The 18,385-nt window shown below is 42.1% G+C and overlaps 1 protein-coding gene across 2 annotated transcripts in view; it reads left to right on the top strand.

The window, feature by feature from the left end:
- The window catches only part of grk3 (G protein-coupled receptor kinase 3), a 101,542-nt gene that overhangs the window by 17,225 nt on the left and 65,932 nt on the right, over positions 1-18,385 (top strand). For both annotated transcript variants that reach the window (XM_026172667.2, XM_026172666.2), the window contains exon 2: positions 473-549. In XM_026172667.2, the coding sequence (XP_026028452.1) occupies positions 473-549 (77 nt within the window). The remainder of the gene's footprint in view (positions 1-472; positions 550-18,385) is intronic.

The raw sequence follows: 18,385 nt of genomic DNA, 5'->3' as shown, positions 1-18,385 counted from the left end.
GTGTGTCCCATTAATGAGTTATGCACTGTAATGCATTGAGAAATGATGCACAAGTCTGATAAGGTCGCTGCTATTGTATCATCATCTTGGCCACTGCGGTTAAGGGTTCACCTCGCACATGCTCAGTGTGCATGCAGAGGTGTTTGTAGGTGAAGCCTTCCTCTGCTGTTGTTGTGTATGAAGTGAGCTGGTGAAGTGTTAATGGGCCTATGGAGGGGGCGCTAATTGATTCTTTCTCCCTGCTCTCATTTTCATTAACACCTGCTCCCAGGGTAGCGTGTATCTCTCTAGGTTCTGCTGTAGCCTCCCTTGTGTCCTTGTCCCTTTCCTGCTGTGTGGGGACGGGAGAGTTCCAAACCTGGGACGGATCTCTGACTGGAGGCTGGGCTGCTGTTGCATGTAGCTTAGTGAGCTGCTAACTGTGCTGCATATTAATCTGCTTCTTCCTCTCCCCACCACCTTGTGTTCACAGCATTCGCAGTGTGATGCAGAAGTACCTGGAGGAGAGAGATGAACTGACATTTGACAAAATTTTCAATCAGAAAATTGGTAAGTCTCAACCTTTTCATTCTGCTAAAGCGTAAAAGAAATGCATACCGTAGGTTACCAGGATTCAGCAGCATTTCTCTACAGAGGAAGAGATGGCTCCTGTAGCAGGAAGTTCTGCTTTTTCACATCTCACATTACAGTATTATTACTCCAAAAATCTCCCTCAGTGCAGAAAACCAACAAAGAAACTATTGGAGAAGTGGATGAATGTATAGCAGAACATATTGTGATGTGTATTCATTTAGGATGCATTGTTGGAAAGTTTTATTTATTTATTTTTTGTTGTAATGATGATTCATTCATTCATTTTTGAAGTCAAACTGAGAACATAAACGCCATTGGTCTCCAGTGGCTGAAGCTTCTAATGGAGTTGCTTTTGCTTTTGGTTTCATTGAACTTGTTGGGACATGATGTGTGAACAGGCTGTTAATGGTAGCTAACACTTTACTTATGGTACAGTGTGTTTAAGCATTAGCATTTACCCCATATGGGCCCTGTGACCAGTTACTTAGGCATGCTTTACACTTTCTGCTTTGCGGTTTCATTTAGCTTCCACCCACAGATTTACTAACAGATTACACACTGCCGTTTTTCCTATTGAAGGTGTTTTTCAGTTATTCTAAAGCTTTGCTACCGTGGTCCAACACTGTTTGATTGGTTTGTCACTCCACCACTTGTAATGTCCCAGTAAAATAGAACGGTTAGTTGTGTTTGCCGTTAATTATAAACAAAAATGAATAAATCACTCCACTGTTATTGTCAGCATTTAATTTGAGTGAAGTAAGAGATACTGGATTTAACTCTAGCTCTGTGAGTAAATGTGTAACAGGCTTCACTATTTGTCTTACTGAAAGGCTTTTGGTAACTGCAGAACTACAGTAACCACTCCTTGTGTTCACAGCAAAGCTAGTTGGTGTTGCCTCAACTGTCTCAGTTTATCTACCAAGCCAAATCTGAGTGCTGTCTGTCAGACTGTTTGCATTGTAATGCCCCTTTTCCAGGTGAAAACTACAGGTCAAGCGAGATTCTATCTAAAGTCAGTGCTCCAAAAGCCAGTGAAGGGTTCCTGTGCACTGTTTACATGATCTAAGGAGACTTTCTCCATAAAGGAACAAATAACACTGAGCTGTTAAGGACAAAAATTGATATTTTTTGGCAGGAAAGGCAGCTTCAACATAGGCATGACTGTCACATACAATACTTCACTAAGCGTGTTGACAGCATTGTTTTTCAAATATGTTAAGAAAAATAAAGAACAACAGAAAACCCCCACCTAACACAACTTCAGACCAAAAGAAATGCAGGCACCACTGTCAGCGCTTTTCCCCCCTTCTATTGCATATTTGCATACAAACTAGAGATGGCACGATACCACTTTATGACTGATACCGATATCATAAATGTGGATATCTGCCGATACTGATATGAATCCGATATAGTGTTTTTTTAATCAATAAAACTGTTTTTTTAATATATTGCTGCATTTTCTATAAGTTCATACTCAAGTTTAAATAAACAACAACACTAAAGCTATTCTGTTATACCTGTATGTGTAAATACACTGCACCCAAAATATTTCATAGTTCAGCGACACTGATCAATCTAATGAACTTAAACCTACTCAATCCTTCCTATTCTGGTATTTTAAAGAGTACTTAGCAGAAATAGTAAGCAACCTAACTAATAGGGTTACAAACTCCCAGCAAAAAAAAGGAACCACCCCCCACCCTCCACCTCATGATGCTTAATCAACGTAATCAACTTTAATTTGATGCAGTGTGGAAAAAAAAATGCACAGAAATCAATTATTTTTCAAGAATAATTAAATAGATTCAACATCTTTCTTCAACAGAATTGCAGACTGCACAGATGGTACCTTCCCAAAGGAAAAAGTACTATAGCTTACTAGGGTATATTAGACTTAACAGTTACTATATACAATCATGGACTTCTATACATTTTACATAAGATTAAAACTTTGGGTGTAAGATTCAGATAATTATTTATTAAAAGCTAGATATTTTAAATGAGAATAAGAAAGAAAAGTATGTCTTTGTGCCCCCCTTTTCCCTGTTCATGCCCTATCGGCCCCCCTGGCTAAACTTTGCTAGATCCGCCCCTGCACAGTTAGCAGCCGTCAGCTGCATAGAAAAGGATCCTGCTCTAGAAAGTAAATAAATTCTAACAACAGCTTATCAAGCTTAAACGTGCTGCTGTTGTTCAGCCGCTGGTTTCCTCTTTCTGGCGCGAAGTGGGCCAAAAACAGACAAGAGAGACGGACTCGACAGAAAAGCCGATCAGCTGATCGTTAATCAGTTTCACGATTGAAGTAGCAGCTTAATGTGGGAATGCTTTACAAACATTCAGAGATGAACTTACACACTTTCTTTACTTCTCTCTGGGATAATCGGAGCTGAAATGCTGGTTTGAGGCTACAAATACACACAGCCGCTCTATCACGTGGGCACACTGCTCCGACGTGCTACGGTTATGAGCCGAGTTACGCTGTGTTGCAAGTTCTGTGAGGTGCTTTTTGGATATTTAATGGATCGGATTACATTTTTTTATTTCTCTCCGATATCCGATCCAGTAATGTACGTCAGTATCGGACCGATTACGTAATATCGGATTGGTCCATCTCTAATACAAACATTTCCTCGCTTTTAAAGCTCAAAGCAAATGCTGTCATGAAAAATGAATTTGCTGGTAAATATTATCCTCTACTTGTTAGCACATAGCTCAAAGCCCCTCTTTGCTTAACTACACTCTGAGAGAGCTGGAAGCATTTTATCTGGCAGAAGGCTGCTCATCTGTGTCAGACACTCTTAAACAGAAATCATCGCCTGTAGCAGATTAAGCTGTCGCTTATTAACATTAATGGGATAAATGACTTGATATAACTGGATGGTTAATGCGGAATGTTTTTGTGTTCAGCCATGTTATGTAGCATCAATCAGTAAAATCCCTCTTCCTGACTCTGTGTTTTAGGCTTCATTTTTTTCCTCACAACCTGACACTCAAAAGTGATGGGAGAATAAATACGATCTCATAACTGTTGACCACTTTTTGCCCCAGTGTTGTTCAAAATAAACCACCTAATAATATTCCTGATGCAGTAATGCTTAAATTTTTCAGTCCTCCTTTGCCGCAGAAGCAATTTGTAATACAAGGCTTCTCGCACTTGGGTCTAAATCAGGATTGTGTTCAGCCTCAGTGTGGCACTACTCTTTTTCTGTGCTAGTTGTGCAGATGCTTACTGTCACTTCTCTGTATGGAGTTATTCATTGTAAGGCAGCTTTGTTTGTGTTTAGAGCAATGACTCAAGGTAGAGTGTCACATTTCCTGTTTCCTCCTGCCCTCCAGTTGGTAGCAGCGTCGCTGTGCTGGCTCCTCCGAGTGTTTCCATTCTGAGCACACGGGCTGTGTGCCAGTATTTGTGGCGTACCAGGGGACCACAGCTGCCCTCCAGGCTTCTAGTAGCTTTACTTACTTTTCTCTGATCTGTGCCCTCTTTGGGAATAGACTGCGTTAATTTTCTCTGCCTCCTTCTCCTTGTCTTCAGGTCTCTTCTCTGTCAAATTTGTTGCTGTCCTTATTGCAGTCTCTCTTATTTTCTCTTTGCCACCTCATACTATCACTCAGGCTCTTGCACATTGTATGGGTGTGCACATGCTTTATTGGTACCTTTGTGAAACTTAACACTCTTGCAGTAATTTAATAATCCTTATTTTGGCCAGTGTGTTAATTGTCTTCAGTAAGTTGGACACTGCTGGAAAAACAGTGGGAAACATGTCTACACACTTGGTGGATGCAGCCACCACGACCACTGGTGACCCAGTGCTTAGTGGAGTCCTGTTTTTAAGGCTCAAGATGAGTGTAGGGATGTGGTTAGTGTTTTGAAACCAGACACGATAAGCAAAGAGCATGCACTGTCTGGCTGACACACGGCATGCACTGAGGCTAGCAACATGTCAATCACGTGGTAAAACAAACCCTGCTTTATCCTCACTCTGAACTCAAGTGGCATCCCTAATGTGCGCTGTTAGACATCTAGTTTATAGAAATAAAATCCATGTGCTCATATTAAGCAAACGTGGAATTTCACTATTATACCTACAACAAACAACCTGCCTGAAGATCTTTGTGATGGGTGCTTTTTGGAGCTTGCATTAAACATCAGCACCTGTGGGCAGAACTGGCATGAATGCCAAAAACACACAGTTTACCAAATAGGTCTAATGAGATTGTTTAGTTGAACGAACTATGAAAATTCACACTAACATAAAAATCCCTTTAAAATTTTTCAGTCAGATAAAATCATATAATATCACAAGCCTAATTTCCTATTTGATGAGTATAATTCATTGTATTTTAGTATGTTAGACGCAGTGACCACAGTTACACGTCTAAGCTTGCTGAACAGGTGATTTAATTAAGGACTCTCATGGACTTCTTACTGTCAGCACTTATTGTGATTGTGATCACAGTAAGTGCTGCTGTCGACTGTGAAAAATCATTTTTTCCTCTCCACTGTTTTCATTGTCTTGGTCATAATGCTGGTGCTTCAGATCCTGGCATGTTTGTCAGAAAAGGTGCTCTGACTCCATCATAAGCTACAATACTGAGTACTTGATATTCACGGACGTGCTGTTAAATAAGTTTTATAGTCCTCGCACATCTATTTGTAGTTGCAAGTGTGAGTGAAATGTTTGCACGAGGGGTGGTGGGGGGTGGCTGGGACAGTGGTAATGTCAAAAAAATCAAAACGCATGAGAAAACACACTAGGCATTAGTGAAAAGAGTGAGCGCGTATGTGTCAGTGAACAGAAACTCTTGAGTTCTTGAGAGGACTGTTATGATGAAACACTTGCAGGCGTATGCAGCCTGCTTTACCTGACGTGACCGGCCTGGCCTGCACTGTATCATTTCAATCACTGGAACCAGGATTATATTTTTTAAAAACACAGCAAAGTCTCATCGGAGTGAAGCCGCTGCAGATACCTTCTGGTGTCATCTGTGGTGGCGTTGAAATCTCAGTTTTTATTTTAGTGCCTTTGGTCATTATCAGTGACGGGAAAACACAACAGAGTCAAGTTTTAATTTTATCTACGTGCGTCAAATCATTCTCACAGGATGTTGCAGAAGAATCTCTTTGGTCCTTCATTTCTCCTTTCTGCTTAGCTCGCTCGGTCCTCTCGCATGTGGAAGTACTGCCTCTCAAACAGCACTGCATTAGCCAGGCCAGCTTAGGGAAATAGTTGCAAGGCGTGAAGCTTGATGTCAGTTGTGTGCTCTACACATTTGAATGGCAAATGTGTAAGTTTGCATGTTTCAGTAACAAGATAGCTGTCCACAGACTCCAACTGAGCATCACGTGGCTATGGAGGTGTCAGCGTAGCAGTTTCAGCAACTCGTATAATATACAGAAAACCCAGAGCTGCCGCGTTACTATCTAAAAAGTGCAGCAGATAAAATTCTCCCTTTTATGTGTGTTAACTGCTTCTCTGAGGAATGCACTTGTAAAAACAGTGACTGTAACCGGCACGAGTCCTTAGTTTTAACACAGATTTCACTTTACGGACTTTTCATTTGCATACCGTCAAAGTAAGGTCTTCCCACAGAGACTTGCACATACTTTAGTTATCAGCCTGCTTCAGATAAATCTCTGCAGCCGTGATTTTAGATCACACTAAACTGTGAGCACAGCAGAAATGTTCTTCTATGACGAAAGTCCAGTTTGTCCTCACTTGATTCTTAGGAAAATGATGCCTTGTTCCACGTCCAGAGTGAGAAATGGCTTTAAATTTGTTGTGATATCCTGACACAGAGCTATCAGGCACAACCAGTTTGGTGTATTTCACTTTCGTTTGAGGTGTGTTCAGGGATTCAGCTCACATGGGTGCCAGGTATTTTTTGGATTCATTTTGGGTTTTGTCACATGTCAGTCCTGCTGCCTCCCACGCTTTTGGCATCAGAAAAGGAAGTGGATTTTTAATCAGCAATTGTAGCATTGCAGTATTCGGTTGGATTTTAGCACCCTCAACAGCCCTTGTCCTTGGGCTCAATAAGCCCTGTTGACTGTCATGACAACCAAGGTCGGGAAGAAAGCACTTCAGTGTTGCTGGAATTCTTTTACTTCACGATGAAGAAACCGTATCAGCTAGTTTGTTTTGTGGTTCAGACTTTTCTCTGCAAGAAAATTTAATACTGACAAGTGAGAGGACTTGAGGTCTGTGCTTTACATGGATCAAACTAGTGTAAGGTTACTGTGAGTGTCATTTGCTGTCTTCATAGTCCATGACTTCTGAGCCCTGAGGGGGTAAGACTCTGTGGCTTTTTTAAGGCTGTGTCAAAAAGCTGAAAAAAAGGGTGTTGAGAAGGTCTACCTGGCTTTGCATCAGCTGGAGAGCATGGCTTTGGTGACTCCTCCCTGCGATGTCCCTGGGCCAGACACAGTCAGGGTCAGGCAGGATGGACCCTTATGTAATGGACATGATGTCCTCTCTAAATATAGCAGGCATACTGCTCACTACTTCATCTTGAATATGTTTTTAAAGGCATATATTTGGTTTTCTACATGGTCTGAAGTAGGGCTGGGCCATATTATACCGTTCACGGTAATACCGGTATAATGTTAGGCAACGATAGGAAAATGAAATATCACGATAGAATATGAGTAAAACGCGCATGCGCAGTTCCTTTGTTTTCATACGCACATGGCCGATTGTTGAGTGAAACAGATGAACCAGAATTGGTTTGTAAAAATGGTGCAACTTCAGTGATGTGGAACTGGTTTGGTGTTTGTCCGTCAGATACACAACAAAGCACATTTTTTTGCAGAACATGCAAGCGGCCGTCGTTATTGTCGTATTTGTCGGACTAAGATGCTCTTAAATCTGGGAGTAATCTGGGTCCTAAACTCCGTATGCTTCAGGTCAAACAACACTGCAGCATCACTGAGAGTTAAAAACTGTCTCAATTCTTTCATCTTTAATAAAACGATCAGCATTGCTGCTTAACCAGGTGAAACTATGAAGTTTAACTTCCAGGCATCCATGAAAACAAAATGTATTACATTTAACGGAGTTAGAAGTTAGCAGGAAGCTAGCGGAAGTTAGCTCGCTAGTTTCACTAGTTACCTAAGCATGATATAGCATATTCTGACAGAGATGTCTGGAAAAATTCAAACGTACAGCTCTGCTATCACGTCCAACATAAATGAAGACAGGAAACTAAACAGCAGTGACGTTTGTAGGGTTACTGAAGTTGGGCTAGCTGGTATATAATGATGTGCTACCTGATCGCTAGCGACACAGCTATGTTAGCATAACATAAACAGTGAAGCTGGAGGACGAACACTAACACTTTTCCACTTATAAAAGTTAACGTTAAAGTTCCTGATAGTTAGAGACAAATGCAATCGCATGGCAGGATGCTGTAAACGGACCAAACTTCAGTCAGGAGAACAACTGAGATAATCCATCCACAATACGAGGTTAGTCATTAATATACTGCAACAACATGGGAATAGAGCAGCTGCCAGAGAATTCAACATTAATGAATCAATGGTACAGAAGTGGAGGAAGCAAGAAGAATGAGTTTAATAAAGTTTGATTTATCTGACTGCTTTGTTTCGCTTAATGTGCCTTATAATCCTGTGCACCTTATGGTCCGAAAAATACGTACTGCACACTGCAGTTTAATGTTGCAAAGCACCTCTTTTTAACTTCAGTGGATATTATACATGGTTATGCTCAGGATATGTCAGCCCATTTCTACTGGAAATGCCTTTTGGTTAAACTTTCAGCAAGGAATTTGCATTTGCACTGTTACATTTTTATAAAGCTTTTAATGTACATAAAAACCAGCTTCTTGTTTAAGTGAAAATAAATGGAAGGTTGTCTTTTTGTGCCAGTAATGTTGTGGAGTTGTATTTTGTCTCGCATCAATTATATCGTCAGTTATATCGTTATCGCAAATTTTCAAATATATATCGTGATAAATATTTTTTGCCATATCGCCCTGCTCTAGTCTGAAGCATGGGATGAGAATAGTACTAGATATTTATATTTAGTACAGTTGTTAGTGCTTATGGTACTTAATAGCCTCTTTTCCGTTAGTACCTATTCGAATCATTTGTTTTCCATTACAGTCGAGTACCACCCAATGTCATTGGGTCATTGTTATAGCAATGCGTCTGGTGACGAAATTGGGTGAATGTCGAGGCAACGATATACCTGCTGCTTGGGTCTGTGGCTTTTTGTCAGGCTTGGGAACTACAGCGTTGCATTTCCCTCATTGCTGGTGTTCTGAAAAACCGTCCTACTTTGGCAAATCGTCCTATCGGACGGTTACTTCTGAGTAATCCTACCCCTAGCCCTAACCACAGCCCTAACCATAACCATACGAAATATTCACAATGGATAAATTTGGGTTTCGTGTTGTGCGCATGTGCAGAAATAATGGGTAGGGATGGTTTGTGAGGTAGGATGGATTCCCAGAACACCGGGTTTCAAAAATGGTGGATTTGATTTTCGTGAACGAGACGTTCCAGTCAATCGGTGGCATGCAGTCTGTCAATGTCACATTTTAGTACCTGCTTGGATTGCTTGGAACCCCGGCCAAGTAGGTACTATTTTAGTACCTGGTACCAGGACCAGGTTCTATGACCTAATGGAGAACCCTGAAAACCGTAGCAAACCAAGGCGAGTTAATGCGAGTAGGAACCAAGTAGGAGCTTATGTTCTGACTAAGGAAAGTTTCATCTGATGATGCCTGTGACAGTGGCTTTTTGGTATGGAAAAAACAAACAAACTGCTTAACACTTTAGTTTTCTAAAGTAACTGCAGCTTTTCCTCAGTGTAGCCGCTAGGGTAGGGCAATATGGTCAAAAATATTTATCACGATATATTTGAAAATTTGCCATAATGATATAACTGATGATATAATTGACGTGAGACAAAATACTTTACAACTTTTTATTAGTGCAAAAAAAACCCCCATCAATGTATTTTCACTTAAACAAGCAGGTGTTTTTAGGGCCCGAGCACCGAGAGTGCGAAGGCCCTATTGTATCTGCTCCGTTTCTTATTATTATTATTATTATTATTATTAGGGCCCGAGCACCGAGAGTGCGAAGGCCCTATTGTATCTGCTCCGTTTCTTATTATTATTAGGGCCCGAGCACTGAGAGTGCGAAGGCCCTATTGTATCTGCTCCGTTTCTTATTATTATTATTATTAGGGCCCGAGCACCGAGAGTGCGAAGGCCCTATTGTATCTGCTCCGTTTCTTATTAGGGCCCGAGCACTGAGAGTGCGAAGGCCCTATTGTATCTGCTCCGTTTCTTATTATTATTAGGGCCCGAGCACTGAGAGTGCGAAGGCCCTATTGTATCTGCTCCGTTTCTTATTATTATTATTATTATTATTATTATTCACCCCAAACAAGGGCCTTTTTGAGGGCCTAAACATGCTCAAAAACTCATGAAATTTTGCACACATGCCAGGTCTGGTGAAAAATTTTGTATTTTAATGGTTTTACATATGAGCACTGGGAAATGGCTCTAGAGCGCCACCTATGCCTTGTTAAATGCAGCCCTACGACCACATGGTTTGAGCTACAAGTATGAAATTTGACACACATGTGTATCATGCCAAGACGAACAAAAAAGTCTGTGGGCCCATTGACGCAAACCCAACAGGAAGTCCGCCATTTTGGATTGAAGGTGACATTTTGGCTCTGATTTTACCGTTTCCATGCCTTGTACTTTAACGAACTCCTCCTTGGGATTTGGTCCTATAAACTTCAAATTTGGACAGTGTCAACTACACCCTTGTGCCATGTTAAATTGCGGAGCTTTTGAGTTTTCACAATACTATGAGGCCGTGGCGCCATGGCGAATTTCGATGACTCGCCATGAAAATCTTATTGCCTCTCATTCTGTCATACATGTTCCGATCTGGACCAAAGAGCACACATAAGATAAGGCTCCACCCCTGAACATATTTCAACTGCCATATTTGACATCAAGGACAGCGCCACCTAGTGGGAACAGGAAATGTCATGTTTTACACTTTGGGGTACAGTATAGTGATGGGTGACATCTGCAGCCTCAAATTTCTCCAGGAAAGCCTTAAGGAGTTGGTCTTGGGTTACAGTGAAAACTGTGACTTTTCACAAAAGGGTGTGACCCCAGCAGCATGGCGAACTTTGATGTCACGCCATGAAGAAACAAATTAGTATAACTCAATGAAATCCAGTCTGATCAGTACCAGACTTTACAGGCATGATGTCAGACCCGCCCTGAACAGATTGATGTGCCCATTGTCGGAAATACGGACAGCGCCACCTAGTGGCAACAGGAAATGTCATGTCTTACACTTTGTTGTACTGATTTTCACAGGTTCATTGTGGCCACCTCAAAAGCGGTGAATATCACCATCAGTCCCTCGTGATGCTTCAGTGCAAAAATTGTGACTTTAAACTGAACGGCGCACCCTGGTGGCAGCGCATTTCACCATGAAAGATGAAGTTGCTTTTGAGGGCCTTGGAAAGTTTATAGAGGCTTTAAATTTGGCCCACACCTCCAATGTGATGAAGGCTTTGTTGTTATGTGACCATTTTCCTTGAATAGCGCAAAATGGCTCCACGGCGCCCCCTACAAAATTTCAAAACAACAGCCCCTGCTCTGTGTTTCATCTATGAGTCTGAAACCTGGTAAGCTTATGGAAAATATCAAGATGTACAAAAAAGTCTCTTGGAGCAATATCCCAAATCCAACAGGAAGTCAGCCATTTTAAAATTAATGTGTAATTTTGGCGACATTTTCCCCTCTTTTCAGGCTTCATACTTTGACGAACTCCTCCAAGGGATTTCATCATATTGAAGCATTCTTCAGTGTGTAGAATCTAAAGACCTTTGTGATGTTAAATTGCGAAGCTTTTTCCGTTCAGGGAAACGGGGTGGTCATGGCGGCACGTAGAGTTTCAATCACTCGCAAAAAGCAGTAATCTGCTGTCACTAAAAAACACAATGTCCAATCTCTCCCAAAGGTCGCAGGTGTGATGAGACTCGAGCTTGGAAATGTTTGTTATGCTATTTGTCAATAATGGTTAGAGCGCCACCTAGTGGCATGACTATAATCCTGGTTGAATAAGATGAAATGTTAGCTGGTGATTAAAAGCATGAAATCCATCAATGTGACATCACATCGGACGTGCCGGTTTGAGGTGTTGGCAGTGGCTCGACGTGCCGGGGGTGCGAGGGCCCTCATAACGCTGCTTGCAGCTTTAATTAGGGCCCGAGCACCGAGAGTGCGAAGGCCCTATTGTATCTGCTCCGTTTCTTATTATTATTATTATTATTATTATTATTATTATTATTATTAGGGCCCGAGCACTGAGAGTGCGAAGGCCCTATTGTATCTGCTCCGTTTCTTATTATTATTATTATTATTATTATTATTATTATTATTATTATTATTATTATTATTATTATTATTCACCCCAAACAAGGGCCTTTTTGAGGGCCTAAACATGCTCAAAAACTCATGAAATTTTGCACACATGCCAGGTCTGGTGAAAAATTTTGTATTTTAATGGTTTTACATATGAGCACTGGGAAATGGCTCTACAGCGCCACCTATGCCTTGTTAAATGCAGCCCTACGACCACATCGTTTCAGCTACATGTATGAAATTTGGCACACATGTGTATCATGCCAAGACGAACAAAAAAGTCAGTGGGCCCATTGACGCAAACCCAACAGGAAGTCCGCCATTTGGAAGAGAAGGTGACATTTTGGCTCTAATTTTGCCATTTCCATGCCTCGAACTTTTGCGAACTCCTCCTTGGGGTTTCATTTCATAACCTTCAAATTTGGACAGTGTCAACTACACCCTTGTGCCATGTTAAATTGCGGAGCTTTTGAGTTTTCACAATACTATGAGGCCGTGGCGCCATGGCGAATTTCGATGACTCGCCATGAAAATCTTATTGCCTCTCATTCTGTCATACATGTTCCGATCTGGACCAAAGTGAACACATATGATAAGGCTCCACCCCTGAACATATTTCAACTGCCATATTTGACATCAAGGACAGCGCCACCTAGTGGGAACAGGAAATGTCATGTTTTACACTTTGGGGTACAGTATAGTGATGGGTGACATCTGCAGCCTCAAATTTCTCCAGGAAAGCCTTAAGGAGTTGGTCTTGGGTTACAGTGAAAACTGTGACTTTTCGTGAAAGGGTGTGACCCCAGCAGCATGGCGAACTTTGATGTCACGCCATGAAGAAACAAATTAGTATAACTCAATGAAATCCAGTCTGATTAGTACCAGACTTTACAGGCATGATGTCACACCCGCCCTGAACAGATTGATGTGCCCATTGTCAGGAATATGAAGAGCGCCACCTAGTGGGAAGAGGAAATGTCATGTCTTACACTTTGTTGTACTGATTTTCACAGGTTCATAGTGGCCACCTCAAAAGCGGTGAATATCACCATCAGTCCTTGATGATGCTTTAGTGCAAAAATTGTGACTTTAAACTGAACGGCGCACCCTGGTGGCAACGCTGTTCACCATGAAAAATGAAGTGGCTTTTGAGGGGCTTGGAAAGTTTATAGAGGCTTGAAATTTGGCGCACTCCTCCATTGTGCTTAAGGCTTTGTTGTTATGTGATCATTTTCATTGAATAGCGCAAAATGGCTCCACAGCGCCCCCTACAAAATTTCAAAACCACAGCCCCAGCTCTGTGTTTTATGTATGAATCTGAAACCTGGTAGGCTTATAGGAGATATCAAGATGTACAAAAAAGTCTCTTGGAGCAATATCCCAAATCCAACAGGAAGTCAGCCATTTTAAAATTAATGTGCAATTTTGGCGACATTTTCTCTTCTTTTCAGGCTTCATACTTTGACGAACTCCTCCAAGGGATTTCATCATATTGAACCATTCTCCAGTGTGTGGAATCTAAAGACCTTTGTGATTTTAAATTGCGAAGCTTTTTACGTCCAGGGAAACGGGGTGGTTATGGCGGCACTTAGAGTTTGAATCACTCGCCAAAAAGCAGTAATCTGCTGTCACTCAAAAACACAATATCCAATCTCTCCCAAAGGTCGCAGGCGTGATGAGACTCGAGCTCGGAAATGTTTGTTATGCCATTTGTACATAATGGTTAGAGCGCCACCTAGTGGAACGACTAACTAATCATGAATGAATGAGTTGAAATGTTAGCTGGTGGTTAAATGCATGAATTCCATCAATGTGACATCAGATCGGAGGTGCTGGTTTTAGGTGTTGGGCTTGGCTCGACGTGCCGGGGGTGCGAGGGCCCTCATAACGCTGCTTGCAGCTTTAATTATTATTATTATTATTATTATTATTCACCCCAAACAAGGGCCTTTTTGAGGGCCTAAACATGCTCAAAAACTCATGAAATTTTGCACACATGCCAGGTCTGGTGAAAAATTTTGTATTTTAATGGTTTTACATATGAGCACTGGGAAATGGCTCTAGAGCGCCACCTATGCCTTGTTAAATGCAGCCCTACGACCACATCGTTTGAGCTACATGTATGAAATTTGGCACACATGTGTATCATGCCAAGACGAACAAAAAAGTCTGTGGGCCCATTGACGCAAACCCAACAGGAAGTCCGCCATTTGGAAGAGAAGGTGACATTTTGGCTGTAATTTTGCCATTTCCATGCCTCGAACTTTTGCGAACTCCTCCTTGGGGTTTCATTTCATAACCTTCAAATTTGGACAGTGTCAACTACACCCTTGTGCCATGTTAAATTGCGGAGCTTTTGAGTTTTCACAATACTATGAGGCCGTGGCGCCATGGCGAATTTCGATGACTCGCCATGAAAATCTTATTGCCTCTCATTTTGTCATACATTTTCTGACCTTGACCAAAGTGAACACATATGATAAGGCTCCACCCCTGAACATATTTCAACTGCCATATTTGACACCAGGGACAGCGCCACCTAGTGGGAACAGGAAATGTCATGTTTTACACTTTGGGGTACAGTATAGTGATGGGTGACACCTGCAGCCTCAAATTTCTCCAGGAAAGCCTTAAGGAGTTGGTCTTGGGTTACAGTGAAAACTGTGAGTTTTCGCGAAAGGGTGTGACCCCAGCAGCATGGCGAACTTTGATGTCACGCCATGAAGAAACAAATTAGTATAACTCAATGAAATCCAGTCTGTTCAGTACCAGACTTTACAGGCATGATGTCAGACCCGCCCTGAACAGATTGATGTGCCCATTGTCGGAAATACGGACAGCGCCACCTAGTGGCAACAGGAAATGTCATGGCTTTAATTTTGTTGTACTGATTTTCACAGGTTCATCGTGGCCACCTCAAAAGCGGTGAATATCACCATCAGTCCCTCGTGATGCTTCAGTGCAAAAATTGTGACTTTAAACTGAACGCCGCACCCTGGTGGCAACGCGGTTCATCATGAAAGATGAAGTGGCTTTTGAGGGGCTTGGATAGTATATAGAGGCTTGAAATTTAGCACACCCCTCCAAATGGATGAAGGCTTTGTTATCATGTGATCATTTTTATTGAATAGCGCGAAATGGCTCCACAGCGCCCCCTACAAAATTTCAAAACCACAGCCCCAGCTCTGTGTTTTATGTATGAGTCTGACACTTGGTAAGCTTGTGTAAGATATCAAGATGTACAAAAAAGTCTCTTGGAGCAATATCCAAAATCCAACAGGAAGTCAGCCATTTTAAAATTAATGTGTAATTTTGGCAACATTTTCCCCTCTTTCCAGGCACCGTTCTTTGACGAACTCCTCCAAGGGATTTCATCATATTGAACCAATCTCCAGTGTGTGGAATCTAAAGACCTTTGTGATGTTAAATTGCGAAGCTTTTTACGTTCAGTGAAACGGGGTGGTTATGGTGGCACTTAGAGTTTGAATCACTCGCCAAAAGCAGTAATCTGCTGTCACTCAAAAACACAATGTCCAATCTCTCCCAAAGCTCATAGGCGTGATGAGACTCGAGCTCGGAAATGTTTGTTATGCCATTTGTGCATAAGGGTTAGAGCGCCACCTAGTGGAACGACTAACAAATCATGAATGAATGAGTTGAAATGTTAGCTGGTGGTTAAATGCATGAATTCCATCAATGTGACATGAGATCGGAGGTGCTGGTTTTAGGTGTTGGGCGTGGCTCGACGCGCCGGGGGTGCGAGGGCCCTCATAACGCTGCTTGCAGCTTTAATTATTATTATTATTATTATTCAGGCGAAACAAGGGCCTTTTTGAGGGCCTAAACATGCTCAAAAACTCATGAAATTTTGCACACATGCCAGGTCTGGTGAAAAATTTTGTATTTTAATGGTTTTACATATGAGCACTGGGAATTGGCTCTAGAGCGCCACCTATGCCTTGTTAAATGCAGCCCTACGACCACATCGTTTGAGCTACATGTATGAAATTTGGCACACATGTGTATCATGCCAAGACGAACAAAAAAGTCTGTGGGCCCATTGACGCAAACCCAACAGGAAGTCCGCCATTTGGAAGAGAAGGTGACATTTTGGCTCTAATTTTGCCATTTCCATGCCTCGAACTTTTGCGAACTCCTCCTTGGGGTTTCATTTCATAACCTTCAAATTTGGACAGTGTCAACTACACCCTTGTGCCATGTTAAATTGCGGAGCTTTTGAGTTTTCACAATACTATGAGGCCGTGGCGCCATGGCGAATTTCGATGACTCGCCTTGAAAATCTTATTGCCTCTCATTTTGTCATACATTTTCTGACCTTGACCAAAGTGAACACATATGATAAGGCTCCACCCCTGAACATATTTCAACTGCCATATTTGACACCAGGGACAGCGCCACCTAGTGGGAACAGGAAATGTCATGTTTTACACTTTGGGGTACAGTATAGTGATGGGTGACACCTGCAGCCTCAAATTTCTCCAGGAAAGGCGTAAGGAGTTGGTCTTGGGTTACAGTGAAAACTGTGACTTTTCGCGAAAGGGTGTGACCCCAGCAGCATGGCAAACTTTGATGTCACGCCATGAAGAAACAAATTAGTATAACTCAATGAAATCCAGTCTGATCAGTACCAGACTTTACAGGCATGATGTCAGACGCGCCCTGAACAGATTGATGTGCCCATTGTCGGAAATACGGACAGCGCCACCTAGTGGCAACAGGAAATGTCATGGCTTTAACTTTGTTGTACTGATTTTCACAGGTTGATCGTGGCCACCTCAAAAGCGGTGAATATCACCATCAGTCCCTCGTGATGCTTCAGTGCAAAAATTGTGACTTTAAACTGAACGGCGCACCCTGGTGGCAACGCGGTTCATCATGAAAGATGAAGTGGCTTTTGAGGGGCTTGGAAAGTTTATAGAGGCTTGAAATTTGGCACACACCTCCAAATGGATGAAGGCATTGTTGTTATGTAACCATTTTCCTTGAATAGTGCAAAATGGCTCCACAGCTCCCCCTACAATATTTCAAAACATCAGCCCCTGCTCTGTGTTTCATCTATGAGTCTGACACTTGGTAAGCTTGTGTAAGATATCAAGATGTACAAAAAAGTCTCTTGGAGCAATATCCCAAATCCAACAGGAAGTCAGCCATTTTAAAATTAATGTGCAATTTTGATGACATTTTCCCCTCTTTTCAGGCCTCATACTTTGACGAACTCCTCCAAGGGATTTCATCATATTGAAGCATTCTTCAGTGTGTGGAATCCAAAGACCTTTGTGTTGTTAAATTGCGAAGCTTTTTACGTCCAGGGAAACGGGGTGGTTATGGCGGCACTTAGAGTTTCAATCACTCGCCAAAAAGCAGTAATCTGCTGTCACTCAAAAACACAATGTCCAATCTCTCCCAAACGTCTCAGGTGTGATGAGACTCGAGCTTGGAAGTGTTTGTTATGCCATTTGTACATAATGGTTAGAGCGCCACCTAGTGGAACGACTAACTAATCATGAATGAATGAGTTGAAATGTTAGCTGGTGGTTAAATGCATGAATTCCATCAATGTGACATCAGATCGGACGTGCTGGTTTTAGGTGTTGGGCGTGGCTCGACGCGCCGGGGGTGCGAGGGCCCTCATAACGCTGCTTGCAGCTTTAATTAGGGCCCGAGCACCGAGAGTGCGAAGGCCCTATTGTATCTGCTCCGTTTCTTATTAGGGCCCGAGCACCGAGAGTGCGAAGGCCCTATTGTATCTGCTCCGTTTCTTATTATTATTATTATTATTATTATTATTATTCAGGCGAAACAAGGGCCTTTTTGAGGGCCTAAACATGCTCAAAAACTCATGAAATTTTGCACACATGCCAGGTCTGGTGAAAAATTTTGTATTTTAATGGTTTTACATATGAGCACTGGGAAATGGCTCTAGAGCGCCACCTATGCCTTGTTAAATGCAGCCCTACGACCACATGGTTTGAGCTACATGTATGAAATTTGGCACACATGTGTATCATGCCAAGACGAACAAAAAAGTCTGTGGGCCCATTGACGCAAACCCAACAGGAAGTCCGCCATTTGGAAGAGAAGGTGACATTTTGGCTCTAATTTTGCCATTTCCATGCCTCGAACTTTTGCGAACTCCTCCTTGGGGTTTCATTTCATAACCTTCAAATTTGGACAGTGTCAACTACACACCTGGGCCATGTTAAATTGCGGAGCTTTTGAGTTTTCACAATACTATGAGGCCGTGGCGCCATGGCGAATTTCGATGACTCGCCATGAAAATCTTATTGCCTCTCATTTTGTCATACATTTTCTGACCTTGACCAAAGTGAACACATATGATAAGGCTCCACCCCTGAAC

The sequence above is a fragment of the Astatotilapia calliptera genome, chromosome 7, assembly GCF_964374335.1.
Source record: "Astatotilapia calliptera chromosome 7, fAstCal68.1, whole genome shotgun sequence".
Taxonomy (NCBI): Eukaryota; Metazoa; Chordata; class Actinopteri; order Cichliformes; family Cichlidae; genus Astatotilapia; species Astatotilapia calliptera.
Note: the sequence above shows the minus strand (reverse complement) of the source record. Positions and strands in the feature narration are given on the sequence as shown.